The sequence below is a fragment of the Bos grunniens genome, chromosome 4 (genome assembly GCF_055505025.1).
Source record: "Bos grunniens cultivar Pamir isolate PY7600 chromosome 4, Bosgru_T2T1.0, whole genome shotgun sequence".
NCBI lineage: Eukaryota > Metazoa > Chordata > Mammalia > Artiodactyla > Bovidae > Bos > Bos grunniens.
Genome location: NC_141168.1, coordinates 83,127,105 through 83,145,714, shown reverse-complemented (window position 1 = coordinate 83,145,714; position 18,610 = coordinate 83,127,105). Strand labels below are relative to the sequence as shown.

Sequence of the window (18,610 nt, the reverse complement as noted above, 5' to 3'; positions counted from 1 at the left end):
AGCCATTTCTGTCCTTCATTTGCCCATCCTTGCATGAAGTATCCCCTGGTATCTCCAGTTTTCTTGAAGAGATCTCTAGTCTTTTCCATTGTTTTGTTTTCCTTTACTTCTTTGCATTGTTCACTTAAGAAGGCTTTCTTCTCTCTTGCTGTTCTCTGGAATTCTGCATTCGGTTGGGTATGTCTTTCCCTTTCTCCTTTGCCTTTCACTTCTCTTCTTTTCTCAGCTGTTTGTAAGACCTCCTCAGACAACCACTTTGCCTTCTTGTATTTCTTTGTTCTGTAGACTTTGCTTCATTTCCAAAGACAAGACAAGAAGTTCATAGGGGTCAGGTGATCTCTGCACTTACTAGAAAAGTCTTGGAATGGCAGGATCAATGACTTTAGAATATCAGAGAGAAAGAGAAAAGTTGAATAAGAACAACAAGAAAGGGACAGGATAGATAATGTGGAGTAAATGAGCTGGTTATTGGGAAGTCAAGATGAAATTGTAGAAAAGTGTATGCAACCTTCGTAGGGTCCTCAGAACTTTGGATTGTGTACAGATTCATGATTTATAGATGAGCAGAGCTATTTATAGATGCTGCAACGGGCAGTGTTGGCAACATTCTATTGCAAAGTAGTTTTTCCCTTACAAAATTTTATATATTGACTTTTATTGTCACTTTGTCAAACTACATTTTTTTAAACTGAAGGCACTTATAGCACACTTAATGAAAATCAATTATAGAAATACCCATTAATGAGAATTTTGAAATCTGAGAACACTTAGGAAAAGTCCTGTAGTTATACAATTACACTAGGAACCAATAAAGCTGTAATTTTCTAGAATATATTTTCAATATCTCATTTGTGTGAAATATTGTTTATAATATGGCATCAACTTCCACACATATATATCCCAGTGATTATTTATGTAGTAATCATTCTGTAAATTATTAAATATTAGATGTCTTTGCAAAGAGAATGTGATGAGGAATAAAAATGATTGAAAATAGATATTCCAAATTATTGACAGAACATGTTATATTCTTTTAGAGATTATTCAAAAAAAATCAATAATGGCTTTTGTGTAATAAAACCCATGTCCATGTTTATCAATGAGTCTCCTTTTTACTAACTTTTTTCCCCCCATCAAGTCTCCATTTATTTGAAATATTTAAGTGACATGTCAACATAGCTAATACTGTGTGATGAAATGATGAAAATTGTGAATTTCAGCACCTGCATCCTTTTTGAGAAGAGTGATAAAACCACATGGGCCTTAAAATCCACATATTTATAAAATCCAGTTTGTTCCTAAATTCCTTGATGTTTCTCACTGGAGCCTTATTTACAGTACTTGTTTTGTAAATAATCAAGGTTGAATCTATTTTTTTCTGAGAGATTAACTTCTTATTAAAGTTGGCAGATACATAATGGTTTTTCTGGTTTTCTGGACAGGCTCCCCTTTTTCACCTGGAATCGCACAGATCTGAGAGAGGAAGGGGCAGATGTCCCTTTGATCCCAGCTCCTCCTTCATCTCTACTTTAATAGGTAAATTTCATGGCTACAGACATCAGGTAGTATCATACTGATTATGAAACTTTTAGTTAGAGTCTTTGGTATTCCTTCATATACATTGCTGTTTCATAGTTATTTATTGGTGCTGGAATCAAGGATATTAATTTTCAAGCCATGTTCACTTGAGCTAGCTTCACTCGTGTAAGAACAGTGCTATGAAGTTACAGGGTATGTCATCCAGAAAACACAAATTGTCAGTACCTGATAGAAGGTGTTTTGTATTTTCATTTATTGTTCACAAAATACAATTATGTAAATACTTTATAAAAATATAGCTAGAGAAATTAAACTATTTTAACATATGCTATTCTTTCTGTTTTAATTATTCTTTATGGGAACTTCTAATAGTCTTTTCCTGGTGCCTTTCTCTGTATCAGTAGAATTCAGCAGAAAGTCATCTCAGTTTAGAACTTGAGTCACTTATTTAGATTCCTGTTATTTTAAAATGTAAGCTATAGAGGTTGACTGACTCAAACTGTGTCCACATTGGAATAATAGAACAAAACTGGCCATGTCAGATCTAGTTTCCAATTGGGATTCAGTTAAATTAGATGAGATTCATGAAAACCTCACTTAAATCTCAGAATAAGACTTTTTCTTTCCCCACTGATGAATCATCAAAATATGATCAATCAGTGCTTTATTTAGAGTTGATGCAAATGTTCCTGGATATTCTAGAGACAAAACATTCCCTGAATTTACTCCAGATAGTTGATTCTGATTGGCCTTGCACCCCATTCCCCCTACCCCACCATGCCTATCATGGTACTCACATCCAAATAAGTACAGCTTTTATATATACGTATATTTACTTGTAGAACAAAAATCTTGTTAGCTTTAATCAGTAGGGATGTTTAATTTACTTCAGTTTCATAACGCATCTGACTACAATGCGGGAGATGTGGGTTCAATCCGTGAGTCGGGAAGATCTCCTGGAGAAGGAAATGGCAACCCACTCCAGTGTTCTTGCCTGGAAAATCCCACGGATGGAGAAGCCTGGTGGGCTACAGTCCATGGGGTCACAAAGAGTCGGACATGGCTGAGCAACTTCACTTTCACTTTCACTTTATAATTTGAAAGACCTGTTAATGAGAATTTCACAAAGTAATTAGTTCTTCAGGAGCTTTAATAAAGAGTTATTTTTAAAGAATATAAAATTTTAAAGAAAATACTAAGATATCCTGAGTTCCTTGACTTACCCGTGTGTGTGTGTGTGTGTGTGTGTGTGTAAGCACAGTATGAAGAAGGGAGATTTTAAGCACGTGAATAGAGTTGCTTAAGTCCGTTTGGACTTAGTTGGAATCAAGCCTTAAGAGTTCCACTTTTGGAGAATGCCAGATCCACAAGTGTTAGAAATTCCTAGTAGGTTGGCAGCATATGAATTAAAATATATGCATTTGATAGACTCATACAATTTTTCTAATGTTTTTATTGATTTTTGTCAGTTCATAGACTTAAGATTTGAATATGTCTGGAGAAATGAGACTGTCTTATCTTTCTTTTACCATACAAGATATCGCACAGAAGAGTCTCCTATGAATATTCTTGTTTAGTTGCTGACTCTTTTGTTACCCTCATGGACTGTGGCTTGCCCGGCTCCTCTGTCCATAGGATTTCTGAATGAAATATAAGTGTTCCTAAACAAACAAACCAAAAACAAATTAGGGGATAGTATTCACAAGAACCTTATAAAAGGTATTGAAAGTCAAAAATTACACAGTAGGCACTCCTTCTCTGGTAAAATCCTAAGACAATTAGAACACCATTTATTTTTAACATTTTTTTTTAACATGGTTAAAAGTAACTTTTTTTTAGCCATCCTACCACTCTCCACTTAGCCTTTCTGAAGCTTGTTTATGCGTGAAACCAGAAATTTAAAACTGAATTTTTTAAGAGGGGAAATATTACTGGAGGGACATTTCCAAGTGAGTTTCACTGGACTTCCAAATCGAATTACACTATGCTATGTGAAGTGTTTGCCATCTGGGTGACTGTTTCACTTATTTAGAAGAAAAATCAAATCTTGAGAGTCCTCCAAGCTAAACACAAAAGTTATAGTATAATCCCTCCAAAGAGAAGAAATAAAAATATAATTCTTCTAATTTATCCACTAGCTTTCATCTCAAAGTACCTTTGAGAGATCATTCACTTACTGTGGATATGCAGCAGCCACTGGGGTGGAAATCTGATAACCTTTGTGAGCCAGCAACACTTTAAAAGACAGGAAGTAGAAATAATTCACTCAAATCAAAAAGCAGCAGGAATTTGAGTTGGAAAAAATGGAGCTACCTGAGTTGGAAATTGGCAGTCTCGGTGCAGCTTACTCTTGACAGGGAAAGAATGCATTAATGTGGTATTTTATGACCATATATGTTCTCTACTGTTGGGTTAAGACAGGACTTCAGCAAAAAGATGACCATGGTTAGACCATTTCTGCTTCTGTATTAATAATAGGTCACACTTAACTTTTAATGCCTGTTCACATTAAGATTTGCTTTCATGATTTAAAAAAAAACCAACAAAAACTCTGTAACCATACTCATAAAACTAACAAGGCCCTGAAAGAAAAAACATGCTCACGAATCAGAATTTCTCATAATATGTTAACTTCAGATACAAATTTCATTTTATTTAACTTAAATTCAGTTGACTTAAGATCACATGGAGTAAAAGCTTACTGAAAAACCAAATAAGGAATAAACATTATTTGCTAGGTGATAGACAAGTTAATGAACACTTTATTAAATTTACAGTCGAATTTAGAATGGAAACGTTAGTAACTGAAAACGATTCTGTGTGAAGCAAGATTTAAGGAGTAAAACAAGTTCCTTATTGAGCCGTGTTCTGTATGTTCAGAAGCCAACCAAGATGAAATCATACATTAATTAGGCTTGCTTTTTAAACCCTACTTTGTATTAGCATAATTTATCATGGTGGCATATAAATTCACATCACAGGTGCAATATTTCTGTATGTTTAGCCACATTTCCCCCCTACTATGATCATTAATATTACATATAAAAGGGTCTTAAATAAAAATCTGAAGGCAAAGCATTACAGTCTGGTTTTAAAAATAGTTTGTTGAAACAATGAATTACTTAGTAAATTGAATTGCTGTATTACTTGTCTGTACCTTTCGAGTCAAACAAAGATACTGAGAACTTACATTGCCACTGAAAATTATTTGCCTGCCACTAAAAATTATTAGGTTTGCTGGCTGGCCAACCAAAATTCAGGAAATATTTTCATTGTGTCATATGTCGTTTTGGTCAGGAAGTAAAACTATTAGCTGGCTTCTTTATTTATTTTTTTTTTTTTTGCATCAGTTTACATTTGATGTAACATTGCAATATTCTCTTTATTAAGTAACTTTGGAATTTCTTTGATAGTTTGTCCACTCAATTCTATTGCTTTTTTTTTTTTTTAATTTCATTCTGACTCAGATTTTTATTGCCAATTCTAGGTGTAATTTAATACATACCATACTTGAAGTGCCTAAAGTATGCTAATGTACATGTTACTAATGTTTGGGGGAGAACCACTTTGATTTGTCAGGTACCTTTTCACACTTTGCTTTGAAAGTGTTAGCTTTGTTGTTAGAATTTTTTAGGATACTTTCAAGTTAAAGACTTACAAATTTTATGTCAACAAATAACCATGAATATTTCACAGTCTCTGAAATTTTCTTTCCACACTTTTTACATCCCATGTTACATTTTTCAGCAAATAAGATTATACAGGTTTATAGTACTGAGATTTTCTTCCCGCACTTTTATCATGAGACCTTTGTGAATATATCCCCTCGTTACAAATTCTGTAAACTAAAAGTCAATGTCGATTGAAGGAAAGGGAGTCAGAATTCATTCAGGGAAAATTTAAGTGATTACTTCAAGCTCTTACTATTATTAAAACTTTTTTATAAATAAATGCTTCTATTTGATTAACTATATATTCAGGGTAGAATTATAAATGAATAATTCTGGCACAAAATAGGACTTCATAAATATTAGAAAAATAAATGAAATCATTGAGATGAAGATAAAATATAAGTCTTTATGATTACAATCTCTGTAAACATAAGTGAATGTGAGGATTCATATCTTAAATTCATCTCAACTGTGTAGAAAGCCACTTCCTTACCATGTTCCCATCTCTGTCCCTAAAGAATATCTGTGATTTTTTATCCAAGACTACTGTGCTCTCTCATTTGGTTGAATGCCAAGCATCCACAGGCTGACTGTTGCTTCTGGACATCACTGCTGCTGCTTCTGCTGCTACTGCTGCTAAGTCGCTTCAGTCGTGTCCGACTCTATGCGACCCCATAGATGGCAGCCCACCAGGCTCCCCCGTCCCTGGGATTCTTCTCCAGGCAAGAATACAGGGTTATTTAACTACTTGGTTATGGTTTCCTCAAAACAAACAAAAAATCAAAAATGGTAGAAGAAAAATAATGTCATGTTCAATTCCCCATTGACATTCTTCCCCTTAGAAATCTGGTTTGACCATGCTGGCATCAGTGTCATTGGTTTGCCAAGAAAACTCTCAGTATTGTCACAGATGCCAGATAATGCAAATAAACAGATTCTAAACACATTTTTCTTTTTCCTTCATGCCACAGAAACAACCTTCTTGACACTGATAGCTAATGTTGTTTGCTAAAGCAAAATCAAAGAAAAAGTCCAAACAACAGCTAAGTAACTTAGGATCTGCTTTTTCTGATTTCTTTTCTGTGTTCTCTGCAGACTGTGTGAACTGGGAGGTTGGAATCTATAGACCATTCTTACTAATCCTCATCCTCCCAAATGCATTTTGTTTGTGGTTACGCATGTCACAGTCATTCTGTGAAATAGTGCCTCTAAAATAGAATGATTTTCTAATAAAATGATAAAGTTCAAATATAAAATGATACAGTTAAATCTGTCTTTAGCCATGTCTTTTCCATGAGGCAAATAGGTTTCACAAATTATGCCGATCTGGTTACAACATAAATAAGAGAAATGCTTGAGCAAGAATTAAGAAAATGAGGGCATGAAAAACTACTGTGAATTTTTCTCACTAAATTAAAAACCTATATTTACAACATGGTGAGTAAAAACTCTAATTGATTAATAATACTGTCTCTGAATTAAGTTCTTAATAAGTTTGATAAAATATTAAGAGAATGAAGTATGTTTCACTGAAACTTCAATTAGAGTTTGCATTATAAAAAAGGAGTTGTGTAGAAAAGTATTTAATTATGCATTTTAACTTAAAATTATTTACAATGAATTTGTTTTTGTATTTTTTCCAGCTCAAATGATATTCTTCTTTTCTTTCTTACAGTTATTTCTAGACACAGTCTTGGGGCTGAAACTTTTAGGGACAGATACTAGAAGAAAATAGAGTCTCTGTGTTCATAAATTAAAACTGTTAAATAACAATCTTCTTGAGGAACAAAAATGCAATGAACTGTTATTCATATAAAGGCTAATAGTTTTTTCTTTCTTTTGCTATATTTTCCCTGAACCATTTTTGAAAAATCAGTATTTCATCTTGAGGTTTTCTTTAAATTGCATTTCATAGTTTTCATAAACTAAAAATTTTAGATACATTCTCTTGTTAATTCATTATGCCATTCTTTGGTTCAACAAATGCTTATTGAGCATTTTCTGTGTTCTAGACACTGTGCAAGATATTGGTGACAAAAGAATATAGCAACATCAAGAAGTGTGCAGTCTAGTGAGAAATAATGTCAAACACAGAAGGAGAGAGAGTATAGTGCTATAAGAAATATGAGAGAAATAGGCATGGGGCTGTGCAGGTACTGGGAACTACTAAAGTAACACAGGTTTGGTCAGGGAAGACTTTATTTACCTGGGCCACGGCCAGATAACTGGGGAGTAAAGCAGGAAGCAGGGAGGTAGAGAATTACAGGCCAAAAACAAACAAATAAAAGGGCAGCAGAGAGGGGACTTCCTGTGGGGTTCAGTGGGTAAAGAATCTGTCTGCAATGCAGAAGATATGAGTTCAATGCCTGGGCCAGGAAGATCCCCTGGAGGAGGGCACAGCAACCTACTCCAGTATTCTTGCTTGGAGAATCTCATGGACAGAGAAGCCTGGCAGCCAGCTGAAGTCCATAGCGTAGCAAAGAGTCTTATAAAACTGAAGCAACTTAGCACTCGCACATAGAGAAGCATGACAACCTCAGGAAATCACTCGTACATCTCTCTGATTCTCCAAATAACTAAGGCAGTGAGGGTCTGAACAGTTGGCCACAAATCGCAGATTTGGGGCTGGGGGCTTAGTTTGCCAGGTTTCCAGTGCAGAACTGTTTCCACTCTTATCCCGTCTGTACACAGAGACTATTGTTGAACATGACAATGATAAGTTACATTCACCTGTCAAAATACCCTGCAGATGTGTTTTATTTTTTAATTATAACCACACTTGACCAACTAAGATTAACACAGCATCAGTTACCATCAGAAGTCAGTGTTATAACAATGAAAAATAATACATGGCTCACAAATTAAGTTGGTTATTTGTATTCAGAATATCAAAATAAATGCCAGTTAAATGTATGGCCAAGTTCATATGTTTATTAAATGTCTCCATAGACATAGAAAACTAAAAATTTGAGTAGTTCTGTTCTTCTCATTGAAGCTCTAAAACATATTTTACTATTTGTATTAAACATTTTTCTTTTTAATCCATGAAAATTTGAATTATCCAGATACTATTTTTATGCTCTATAAAAGAGCAGAATATTGATTCATAAATTTTCTATACCAAATGGTTATTATTTTTAAGTTTTCAGCTAGATATTGTATATTTGCCATAAATAATATCAATATTTATAATAATGAGTTTTTTGCTCATTTAATTACTATTAGTTAACATTTGTGCCTAAAGCTTTATTCTAATTTATTATTTTTCATTAAAGTATTTGTGTTTTCTTGGGAAAGTATTTTACCAAAAATCATTATTATCTGTTACTATGAATTTATTTTGTTCTTTGTAGTGATAATATAATATGAAAGGAGAATCTTTCCATTCTGAGGAAAATCTAATGTTTCAACAGAAACACATTTGTTTCAGTTTATATAGCATATAGTTTTTAGCACCTGTCTAGCTTCTTTGAAGTTTAAATCATACAGTGCATATTGTGTTATTTGAATTGTTAACAAGCCATTTTCTTTTATCTGAATACAAAAAGGGAAATTGGGTAAAATTGGTAATATATCATCTTTTCGTTTTTGCACGCACGCAAGCGCGCGCGCGTGCGCGCACACACACACACACACACACACACACACACACACATTTGGTATCATATGGCTCCATCTAGTGGCTGCATGCAAAACTTATTTGTTAAATTTATAGAATTGATTAAAACGAGTATTAATAGAAGGTGGAAACAGTGTTCAAATTGGGATAAGTGCAACAAAATTGATGTGAAATAAAATAAAGACTATTTTCCATAATAATATTTTCACATATAAAATTCTATAAATATTTTAGGAAATTAAAGTACATTAAAATCTTAAGAAGTATAAAACTGTTATGATTTTAAAGAAAAAAAATTTTGGTGCCTATTATGCATTAAACATTCACCCAGACCATATTAGAAAAATAAGTTCTGTTAAGGATAGTTTTAAAAAATGACCTTTATAGTTTATTGTTGTTATTTTTATTGACGTATAGTTGATTTATAAACATGTATATGTTCTTTTTCAGATTCTTTCCCATTATGAGTTATTACAAAATACTGATTATAGTTCCCTGTGTTATACAGTAGATCCTTGATGTTTATTTTGTATATAGTAATGTGTGTCTGTTAATCCCAAATTCCCAATTTATCCCACACCTCTTTCCCCTTTGGTAACTATAAATTTGTTTTCTATATCTGTGGGTCTATTTCTGTTTATAAATAAGTTCATTTGTATCATTTTATTTTTAAGTTCCACATATAAATGGTATCATATGATATTTATCTGTGTCCAACTTACTTCATTTTGTATGAAAATCTCTTAAGTTCATCCATGTGAAATGGCCTTTATATTTTATGTGGAAGCTATAACCAAGTACAGTATTTTTTTAAAAATTTCAGAAAAAGCCTTGCTCTGGTGTTTCAGTAGTCAGTTAGCTCTTTTAAAGGTCAACTCATTCATTTATTCCATAGAGTTGATGATCCCCAAAGCCTTTTAATTGAATTCAGCATAACTCTCTTTTATCTGTGTTCAAGTAGTGCAGGAATCCCATGGTTCATATCTCTAACCACTGAATGAATGCATTTTATCTCAAAATATTCTTTTTCCACATATGGATATGAAAATTCTAGTGAAGATAACACTGATTGAATTTGATACAAATTCAGTTGTATCTTGAACTGTATGTTCTTCCTCCCACCCTTTCTAGTTCCAAAGAACTTGCTTACACATGAGTTCTGATATAATTCTTTTCTACCAAATTATATTTTCTTAAGTCCAGATACAAAACATCTTTATTTTTTAGCTTTTGTTATTTTTCTTATTACACTTCTCACTTTGCATACATTGAATATATGGGATTAACTAAAAAAATACAGCTCATTTTTAAGTTTGTTGTCTTGAAAATTTTCAAATACAAAGAAAAATTGAGAGAGGTGTAAAAATGTATACCATTTACCTTGACTCACCAACTGTTAATATTTTACCACATTTGCTTCTGTCTCTCCTGTCCCCCTCTTTCTAATATAATATAATATAATGTTATATATGTATATAGTTTTAAAGTGAATTCCTTTGTGGGAAACCTGAATTTTATTTGATTGTATCCTAATATAATTTTAAAGTATCCATAGGGGATTTTGTGAACCAAACAAAACCATTTATGGTTTTACTCACATTTTTTGTCAATGAAAACTAGTTTACTATAGTAACATTTATAAAAACTTATTTTTCTTGTAAGTTTTAAAATTCAATGTATATATCAGTTTTCTTTTTCTACATCTAGTATAATAAAAGCAAGAATCTTTACTTTTAAAAAAAATTAATTTTTTGGCCATGACCCACAGCATGTGGGATCTTAGTTCCCCAAACAAGGATCAAAACTGCACCCCCTGCATTGGAAACACAGAGTCATAACCCTGGACAGCCATGGGAGTCTCCTCATCTTTATTTTTAAACTTCCTTACAGTGTGTCCTATTTGCAACTCAGTTGATTACTTTCTCAAATTTGAAACCATAGAAATATATTTATTCTGTTCAAGTTTTTTAAAGTTTTAAAGGCCTTTTTAGAGAAAACTCTTTATACATATTGAACCAATTTTAAATATAGCAAATAAAGTTTATAAATATGACACTCAATTTTTCTTAAATTCTGTGAAAACTTGGTCACATTTTTATACCTGTAACTTTAATAATTCTAACTCCAAAATGAGTATACAGCTAACTTTATTAAATTGGAAATAAAATTAATTTGAATTATCTTAAACTTAAAAGCACTTTAGCATGTGGACACATTCCAAATTTAACAGAAAAGCATTCATACTTTGAGTTTAGTATACTTATCATCTCTATATTTTAAAACCTGACCAGAGTTACATGACACTCATGAAGGAAGTAATTTTATCACCCTAAATGGAGACTGTTGTTTCCAGGGATCTGTTGCTATCATCTGCTTCATGGCCAGAGATTTTTGCCCAAGACAAAATTCGAGCTGCATATGCCTATGACAATCCTTCCAGCCTCAGTTGAAGGGCACACTCATTATCTTTTGTTGTCAATTTGACAAAAGAGGACTTCACATCCCTGTGCTTGAAAGGTTTTGATCTTTCTGGAAGCCTGGTTTTATCTCTCTTTTTTTTCCTGTTAATTTATTTTTCTCTTATCATGAGCTATTTTAATGTCTTTTTTTCAGGCTGGTCCCAAAGACATATAGTCATTTCTTGAGATCCTGCATATGTTTGTGTATGCCTTGGTCTGATTTTGGAGAAGGAAATGGCAACCCACTCCAGTATTCTTTCCTGGAGAATCCCATGGATGGAGGAGCCTGGTGGGCTACAGTCCATGGGGTCGCAAAGAGTTGGACACGACTGAGTGACTTCACTTTTACTTTTCACTTTGGTCTGATTTAAGTCTGTGACTTTCACCACATGTTACAGCTAGCTTCATTCATTCTGTTGACTGTCCAATTAAATCATAAACTCTTTCTATTGTTTCTATCTAAATGAGCCACACATTTACAAATTAAATGACAATTAATTAAATTATATACTACTTTATCAGACTTTGTGGTTCCTGCACTAAAGTCATGTTAGTGGAAGCAATTTCTTACTACAAGAAGTATTTGAATTAACTCAGTCACATATAATACCAACACTAATACCCTGATGATATGAAGATTGAAAGAAGTTTATTAAAATACCATAAAGTCAGCTTATTTATCAACTGATCATATAGGTCTTAGCATATGCCCCTGATTTTCTAAATGCTTTACTCTTAATTTTGGGTGCTGTTCCTATTTGTAAATGTGAAAACTGAGGCAAAGAGGTTAAGCAACTTGTCCAAGGTCACACATCTAGTAAGTGGTAGTGTCATGATTCAGACCCTGGCTGTCTGACTGCACCATTCCTGCTCTGTACTGCAGTGTTGACTTTCTAAGGCCATATACATGGTAAACCTGGATATGTTTATTGCAGTTGTGGTTTTATCTGTTGTCATCGGGCTTCACTGGTAGCTCAGCTGATAAAGAATCCACCTACAAAGCGGGAGATCTGGGTTCAATCCCTGGGAAGATCCTCTGGGGGAGAGATTGGCAACCCATTCCAGTATTCTTGCCTAGAGAATCCCCGTGGACAGAGAAGCCTGGCAGACTACAGTCCATGGGGTCTCAAAAAGTCAGACACGACTGAGTGACTAAGCACGGGACAGCATAGCACATTGTCCTCAGACCCAGAGACACTCACTTCTCTTTAACTGATGTTTTCATGCAGGTAGTGAATTGTTTGCCGGACTCTACAGTGACTATTGGGGCAGAGACGCTGCCATCTTCAGGAGCCTGGGACGACTGGCTCAGATCCGCACTGAGCATGATGATGAGCGCCTGTTGAAAGGTGGGGTCGAGGAGAAAAGAGTTTATGAATCAGAACTGAAAAGCAAGTCCAGAGCTGATGGGAAACTTGCCATTTTGATAATGATAACAATACAAATACAATTTATAGGTTTTGCAATTTTCTGCTTTTTTTTCTTAGCAATATTCCCAGATTAAAATATTATATGATATATGCATGTCATTTTATATAAAAATTGAGCAGCTTTATAATAAAACCAAAATACTGTCAGAGCAATACTTAGAAATCAGGATTTTAATGAACAAAGCAAATGTATGCAGAATGAAAACCTCTTTCATCCAATAAGTTGTTGTCTCTTGTCAGTTGGTATAATTTTGCATGAGTTGATTGCTTTTCTTTGCTTGTTTAATAGAATCACATTGTACTTTAGAGACAAATAAAATTCCAAGAACATCACCAGGCATTCGTTTACATACAATTCTTTGTAAGAAGTCATGTTTATATTTTGTCACATTGGTATATCTAAGAACTAAAATCATTTTATAGTGAATAATAGTTTCATTATTTTCAACCTTTTTATTAGGCTTTAGAGTGCATAGTTGTTATTGGCAGCATTTTGTCATTAAACTATTTGACATTCTGTATCAAAGGTTATTCACTCAGATCCATTTGATTAGAAATACAAAAACTTAAAGTGAATTTTCCACCTTAAAATTAAGATGATCTTGCATGAGCTGGACTAGTAGACAATTTATGAATTAAAAAAAAGTAATGATAGACTTCTTTACTAAAATATTTTTCATATATTTATATTGACTTTATATGGATAGAGAGACAGATAGGAAATTTATGGAGAGTATCATCATATTGCTCTTAACCTATTCTTTTTTTAATTCAAGTCTGTAGTGTATGTTATTTGAAATCAGATTATTTTCCTCCCTGACTCAGTTAAATTTTAAATCCTCTAACACTTCCTTAAAACTGTTGATTTGCAAACAACATGGAGATATCTACATGATATTAAAATTTAGTACAAAATGTCAAGGAAATATTTTAAGTTTGTTTTAATAACTATTACATTTTCTTCTATTTTTTTACTTATCTAGAGCCAAAATTTGTAGGTTCTTATATGATCCCTGACAATGAAGACCGAGATGACAACAAAGTGTATTTCTTTTTCACGGAGAAGGCCCTGGAGGCCGAAAACAGCGCCCATGCAATTTACACCAGAGTGGGGCGACTCTGTGTGGTGAGGACTGTTTTCCTCTCTCACTAAGCTTGCTTATCTCACAATTTAATGTCAGGCCTTTGCTCATTTTATAATCGGTTTCTACTTTAAAATGTTTTATAGTATCCTCTTACGCTCCCTAAAATTGGTATTTAGTGTCTAATCTTTAGACTTCATGTCTACTAAAGTTTAATCTGAAAAGAACTTTGCATTTTGTGTTATCTTCCCCATTTTCAAAGCCCTATTAAGAAGAAAAGGTGTATAATTAGGCTATATTTCTTCCCATACAGAAGTTTAAGCTCCATTTTAAAAAGTTAGTTTCACCAAAATTGTTCTAGTTTCTGTAATCCACATTCTAAATAATTTGCATAATTATGTTTCAACAATTCAGATGGTTGATTCTGTAGGGAAAAACATCTATAGTTTGTTGGAATTCAGATAGATGATTTAGTGAATATTCAAAGCCAACTGAAGTAGCCTTATATATTGAGAGAATCATAAATGTGAAGTTATTTTGATATTAAAAAGATACTCAAGAATAAATTTAAGATGTTCATATGTACATGTATGGATGTACACACAGACACACATATATACATGTATGTATTTTGTATATGTGTGCAAATATATATACTTGTTATGTGTATGTATGCATATGTGTTCATACCTCAAGCCTTTTTCCCTAAAAGAAGAAAAAGAGATGTGTCTGTATTTCTGAGATAAGCAGATTATTTATCAATAAAATAATAGTAAAAGTTGCTGCTGCTGCTGATAAGTCGCTTCAGTCGTGTCCGACTCTGTGCGACCCCAAAAACGGCAGCCCACCAGGCTCCCCCGTCCCTGGGATTCTCCGGGCAAGAACACTGGAGTGGGTTGCCATTTCCTTCTCCAATGCATGAAAGTGGAAAGTGAAAGTGAAGTTGCTCAGTTATGTCCGACTCCTAGTGACTCCATGGACTGCAGCCCACGAGGCTCCTCCGTCCATGGGATTTTCCAGGCAAGAGTACTGGAGTGGGTTGCCATTGCCTTCTCCAAATAATAGAAGTTACTGTATCATAAAAGTCACTATTTATTTGGGGTCACCTACTCAACTAACATTGTTTGATACCTGGAAACCGTGTTTACTGGGCCATTGTGAAAGCACGCTGACCCGGCAGCATGTGTGAACCTAAAAAAAAGAAAAGGTTTATGAGGAATTGCATCTTTAATATTGTTTGAGGAGTATACCAGAATTTCTAATTAAGTAAAAAAGGTATAACTCTTGCCATCTTCATGTTTAATGATACAAAATCCATTGCTGGTAAAAGTTCTCTGGGTCCCCATTTACCTGCTTTTTTTTTTTTAATTTTTTTAAATTTTATTTTATTTTTAAACTTTACATAATTGTATTAGTTTTGCCAAATATCAAAATGAATCCACCACAGGTATACATGTGCTCCCCATCCTGAACCCTCCTCCCTCCTCCCTCCCCATACCATCCCTCTGGGTCGTCCCAGTGCTCTAGCCCCAAGCATCCAGTATCGTGTATCGAACCTGGACTGGCATCTCATTTCATACATGATATTTTACATGTTTCAATGCCATTCTCCCAAATCTTCCCACCCTCTCCCTCTCCCATAGAGTCCATAAGACTGTTCTATACATCAGTGTCTCTTTTGCTGTCTCGTACACAGGGTTATTTACCTGCTTTTGTTTTTCACAGAATGATATGGGAGGACAGAGAATACTAGTGAATAAGTGGAGCACTTTCCTGAAAGCTAGACTGGTTTGCTCAGTACCAGGCATGAATGGGATTGATACATATTTTGATGAATTAGGTAAATATTATTAGGAGAATTAAATCTTCCTCTTTGATATATATGCTTCTTTTATATATATATATGCTTCTTTTTTTGATATATATGCTTCTTTTTTTATATATATGCTTCTTTTATTTATGCTCACTGTTTTTAACATGCATAAGTAACTTGCTTTCCACAGTCATTGACTTCTAACTTAGAGCAAGTTTTTATTCTCGTCTCAGCCCACGAGTTGGGGCAAAGGAGTTCCAAAAGCAAAAAGACCCCTCCTTTTAGTTTAGAGTCAGCACCTCTGGCTCCTTCCTTCAGGCCCAGCTCAAAGTCATCCTCAACAGTTCATCCATGTCACTATGTTGTGATTTGGTCATGGTTGCTTAACTGTATATGGAAATGTATATCATATTATATATAATATATATCCTATACATATCATATCATATGTATATCATATTATATATACAATATATATATGATCTTATATATAAGATATATCTTAAAATATATCATGGGTTCTAAACTACTTTATGTCACTATATTTTCTTCACATGCCTTGAGGGCTAAACATATTAAGTTAATGCAATGATCTTTAATGTTTCAGAGGATGTGTTCTTGCTGCATACCAGAGATCATAAGAACCCAGTGATATTTGGACTCTTCAACACTACCAGGTAAGAAATTTATATGGTTAGTCAAAGTATCATGAAACAAGAGATGCCTCGTCCCTTCTCTGTGGATGTAATTGAAAATACACTTGACCAATCTGTTATTCTCACTTTCTATACTTTGTACGTCACCAATTTCCCTTCATTCTTCTATATTTGCAGTTGTACTTTTTTAAAACCACAATCTCAGTCCAAATCCTTATTTCTTTTTGTTTAAAGTACTAGCATCCTCCTCTGCTCAGTATCCTAAGCTCTTCACCCCCGATCTACAACAGAATGATATTTTTTTTCCTATACAGTTTTGTGTTTGCATGCTTGTTTTATAGTTCCATGCTATAAAGTCTAGGATTATTCTTTCAGTTATCGTATACAGTTGTCTGGGTCAGGCTTTCAAGTCTTTCTATCCACTATTCCCCACTTAAGATTGAAAGTTTTTCCTCTAAGTTCCCTCAAACTCTGCTTTTGACAAGATAATAACCTGTCAGAATCCCAACATCCGGTTTTCCCATCACTATGGTTTGCTTTATCTACTTTCTCTTCCAGTACTTGTCAATTACCATCTTCATGAAACACTCCTTGATTCCTTAATCACAGAGCACTTGGCTCACTTCCTCTACTCTGGTTGTTCTGCCCCTGTGTGGATTCTTAGAGAACACACATTTCTAATTTGCCCTCCATGTTTTAAATGTAAATAAACTACTCAAGTTTAGGACTTATGACCTGATATTTTTATGTTTTTGTGTTATGTATCCATTGAAGAGTGCTGGAAAAATGAATCAAAGATCATTTAATGTGTCTGATACATGAATGAAAATATGTTATTAGAATCAGTTTGAGTTGAAAGTTTATATATATAATTCCCTGAGTGTCTTTCCAAATAAATCAGAGTGGAGAGGAGATGGTTAAAATGAGAAATAAAGAATATACTTCAATTCTCTTGATGGTGATAGAAAAATATTACTCAGTTTCTTGTTTGCTTTACATTGGCCTTAAACTTTTATGTTGTCATGTATACTTTGTTTGCTTAGGATCTCTCCATAAAATTTTTTAATTAATTTTTATTGGCATATAATTGCCTTACAATATTTTGTTAGTTTCTACTGTCTAACAAGGGTTTCCCAGGTGGGTCAGTGGTTTAAAAAAGTCTGCCTGCCAATGCAGGTGACATGGGTTCTATCCCTGAATTGGGAAGATCCCCTGAAGAAGGAAATGGCAACCCACTCCAGTATTCTTGTCTGGGAAATCCCATAGACAGTGGAGCCTGGGGTCACAAAAGAGTTGGACACAACTTAGCAACTAAACAATAACAACTGTACAGCAAAGTGAATTAGTTATATGTATACATAGATCCCCTCTTTTTTAAATTTCTTTCCCATTTAGATCACCACAGAGCACTGTATAGAGTTTCCTGTGCCGAACAAGTCTGTTTTCATCTCTATTTTGTATATAGATAGTGTATATTTACCAATCTCAATCTCCCAGCTCATCTCCCCTGTCCCCCCACCTAGGTGTTGCATTAAATTTTTGTTTAGTTTTTCAGCAGGTAATTTCTTATTCTCACTTTGAAAAAAAATAATAAAACTCTTTGAGCATCCTGCTGTCCTAAGGGGACCTTTTCTTTAGCACAGAAACATGGACACAATTTTGCTATCAATTATTCCTTGATGCACAAAGAAGTAGTTAATGAAGATTGATAGTTATCACAGTCCGTGGAAAATCCCAAACTTTTTTTACACTTCATCTTCTCTCTTATGCTAGTGAAGAATTTGTACATTGCATGATAATTCCATGGTGTTTTATGGTAAATGTAAGCTACAGAATAGTCAGTATAGATTTTTCAATGAGTTAGAATGATCAGCTTATAAGCTGTTTTCATAAATGATAGCATAATTGATCTGTCTGAGACTTCAAACACAGAGCATTATTTTCTTCCATAATTTCAATTTTGGCTGTTCGATTTATGCATAATTTTGAGGAAAGGCTTCCCAGGTGTTACTTGACGTAAAGGTTGATATCATAGCATAGTGATCAAAGGTTTACTGCCATGTTAGTTGAAAGACTATCTCTGGTTTTCTCACTGTTGCAGGCATTTCCAATTGCTTCAATGTGTGTTATAAAATGTGTGAACTGATGTCCTTAGACAGTAACATAACTGCTGTTCTACAGGTGTCTCATAATGTAGGAAATGTTATACTTTTAAAAAACTGCATTTTGCAGAGCACTTTCACAATCTAATTATTTTAATTCTTACAATAAGGAGGCTAGGGAAGTGTTAGACTTCATTTAGATTATGCCAAATTAAGAAATGTGGCCTAATCTTTAATGC

The 18,610-nt window shown here is 33.9% G+C and overlaps 1 protein-coding gene across 2 annotated transcripts in view; it reads left to right on the top strand.

Moving 5' to 3' along the window:
- SEMA3E (semaphorin 3E) overlaps positions 1–18,610 on the top strand; it is a 275,207-nt gene that overhangs the window by 210,559 nt on the left and 46,038 nt on the right. For both annotated transcript variants that reach the window (XM_086398568.1, XM_086398569.1), the window contains exons 5-9: positions 1,443–1,536; positions 12,518–12,637; positions 13,702–13,844; positions 15,526–15,640; positions 16,221–16,290. In XM_086398568.1, the coding sequence (XP_086254694.1) occupies positions 1,443–1,536; positions 12,518–12,637; positions 13,702–13,844; positions 15,526–15,640; positions 16,221–16,290 (542 nt within the window). The remainder of the gene's footprint in view (positions 1–1,442; positions 1,537–12,517; positions 12,638–13,701; positions 13,845–15,525; positions 15,641–16,220; positions 16,291–18,610) is intronic.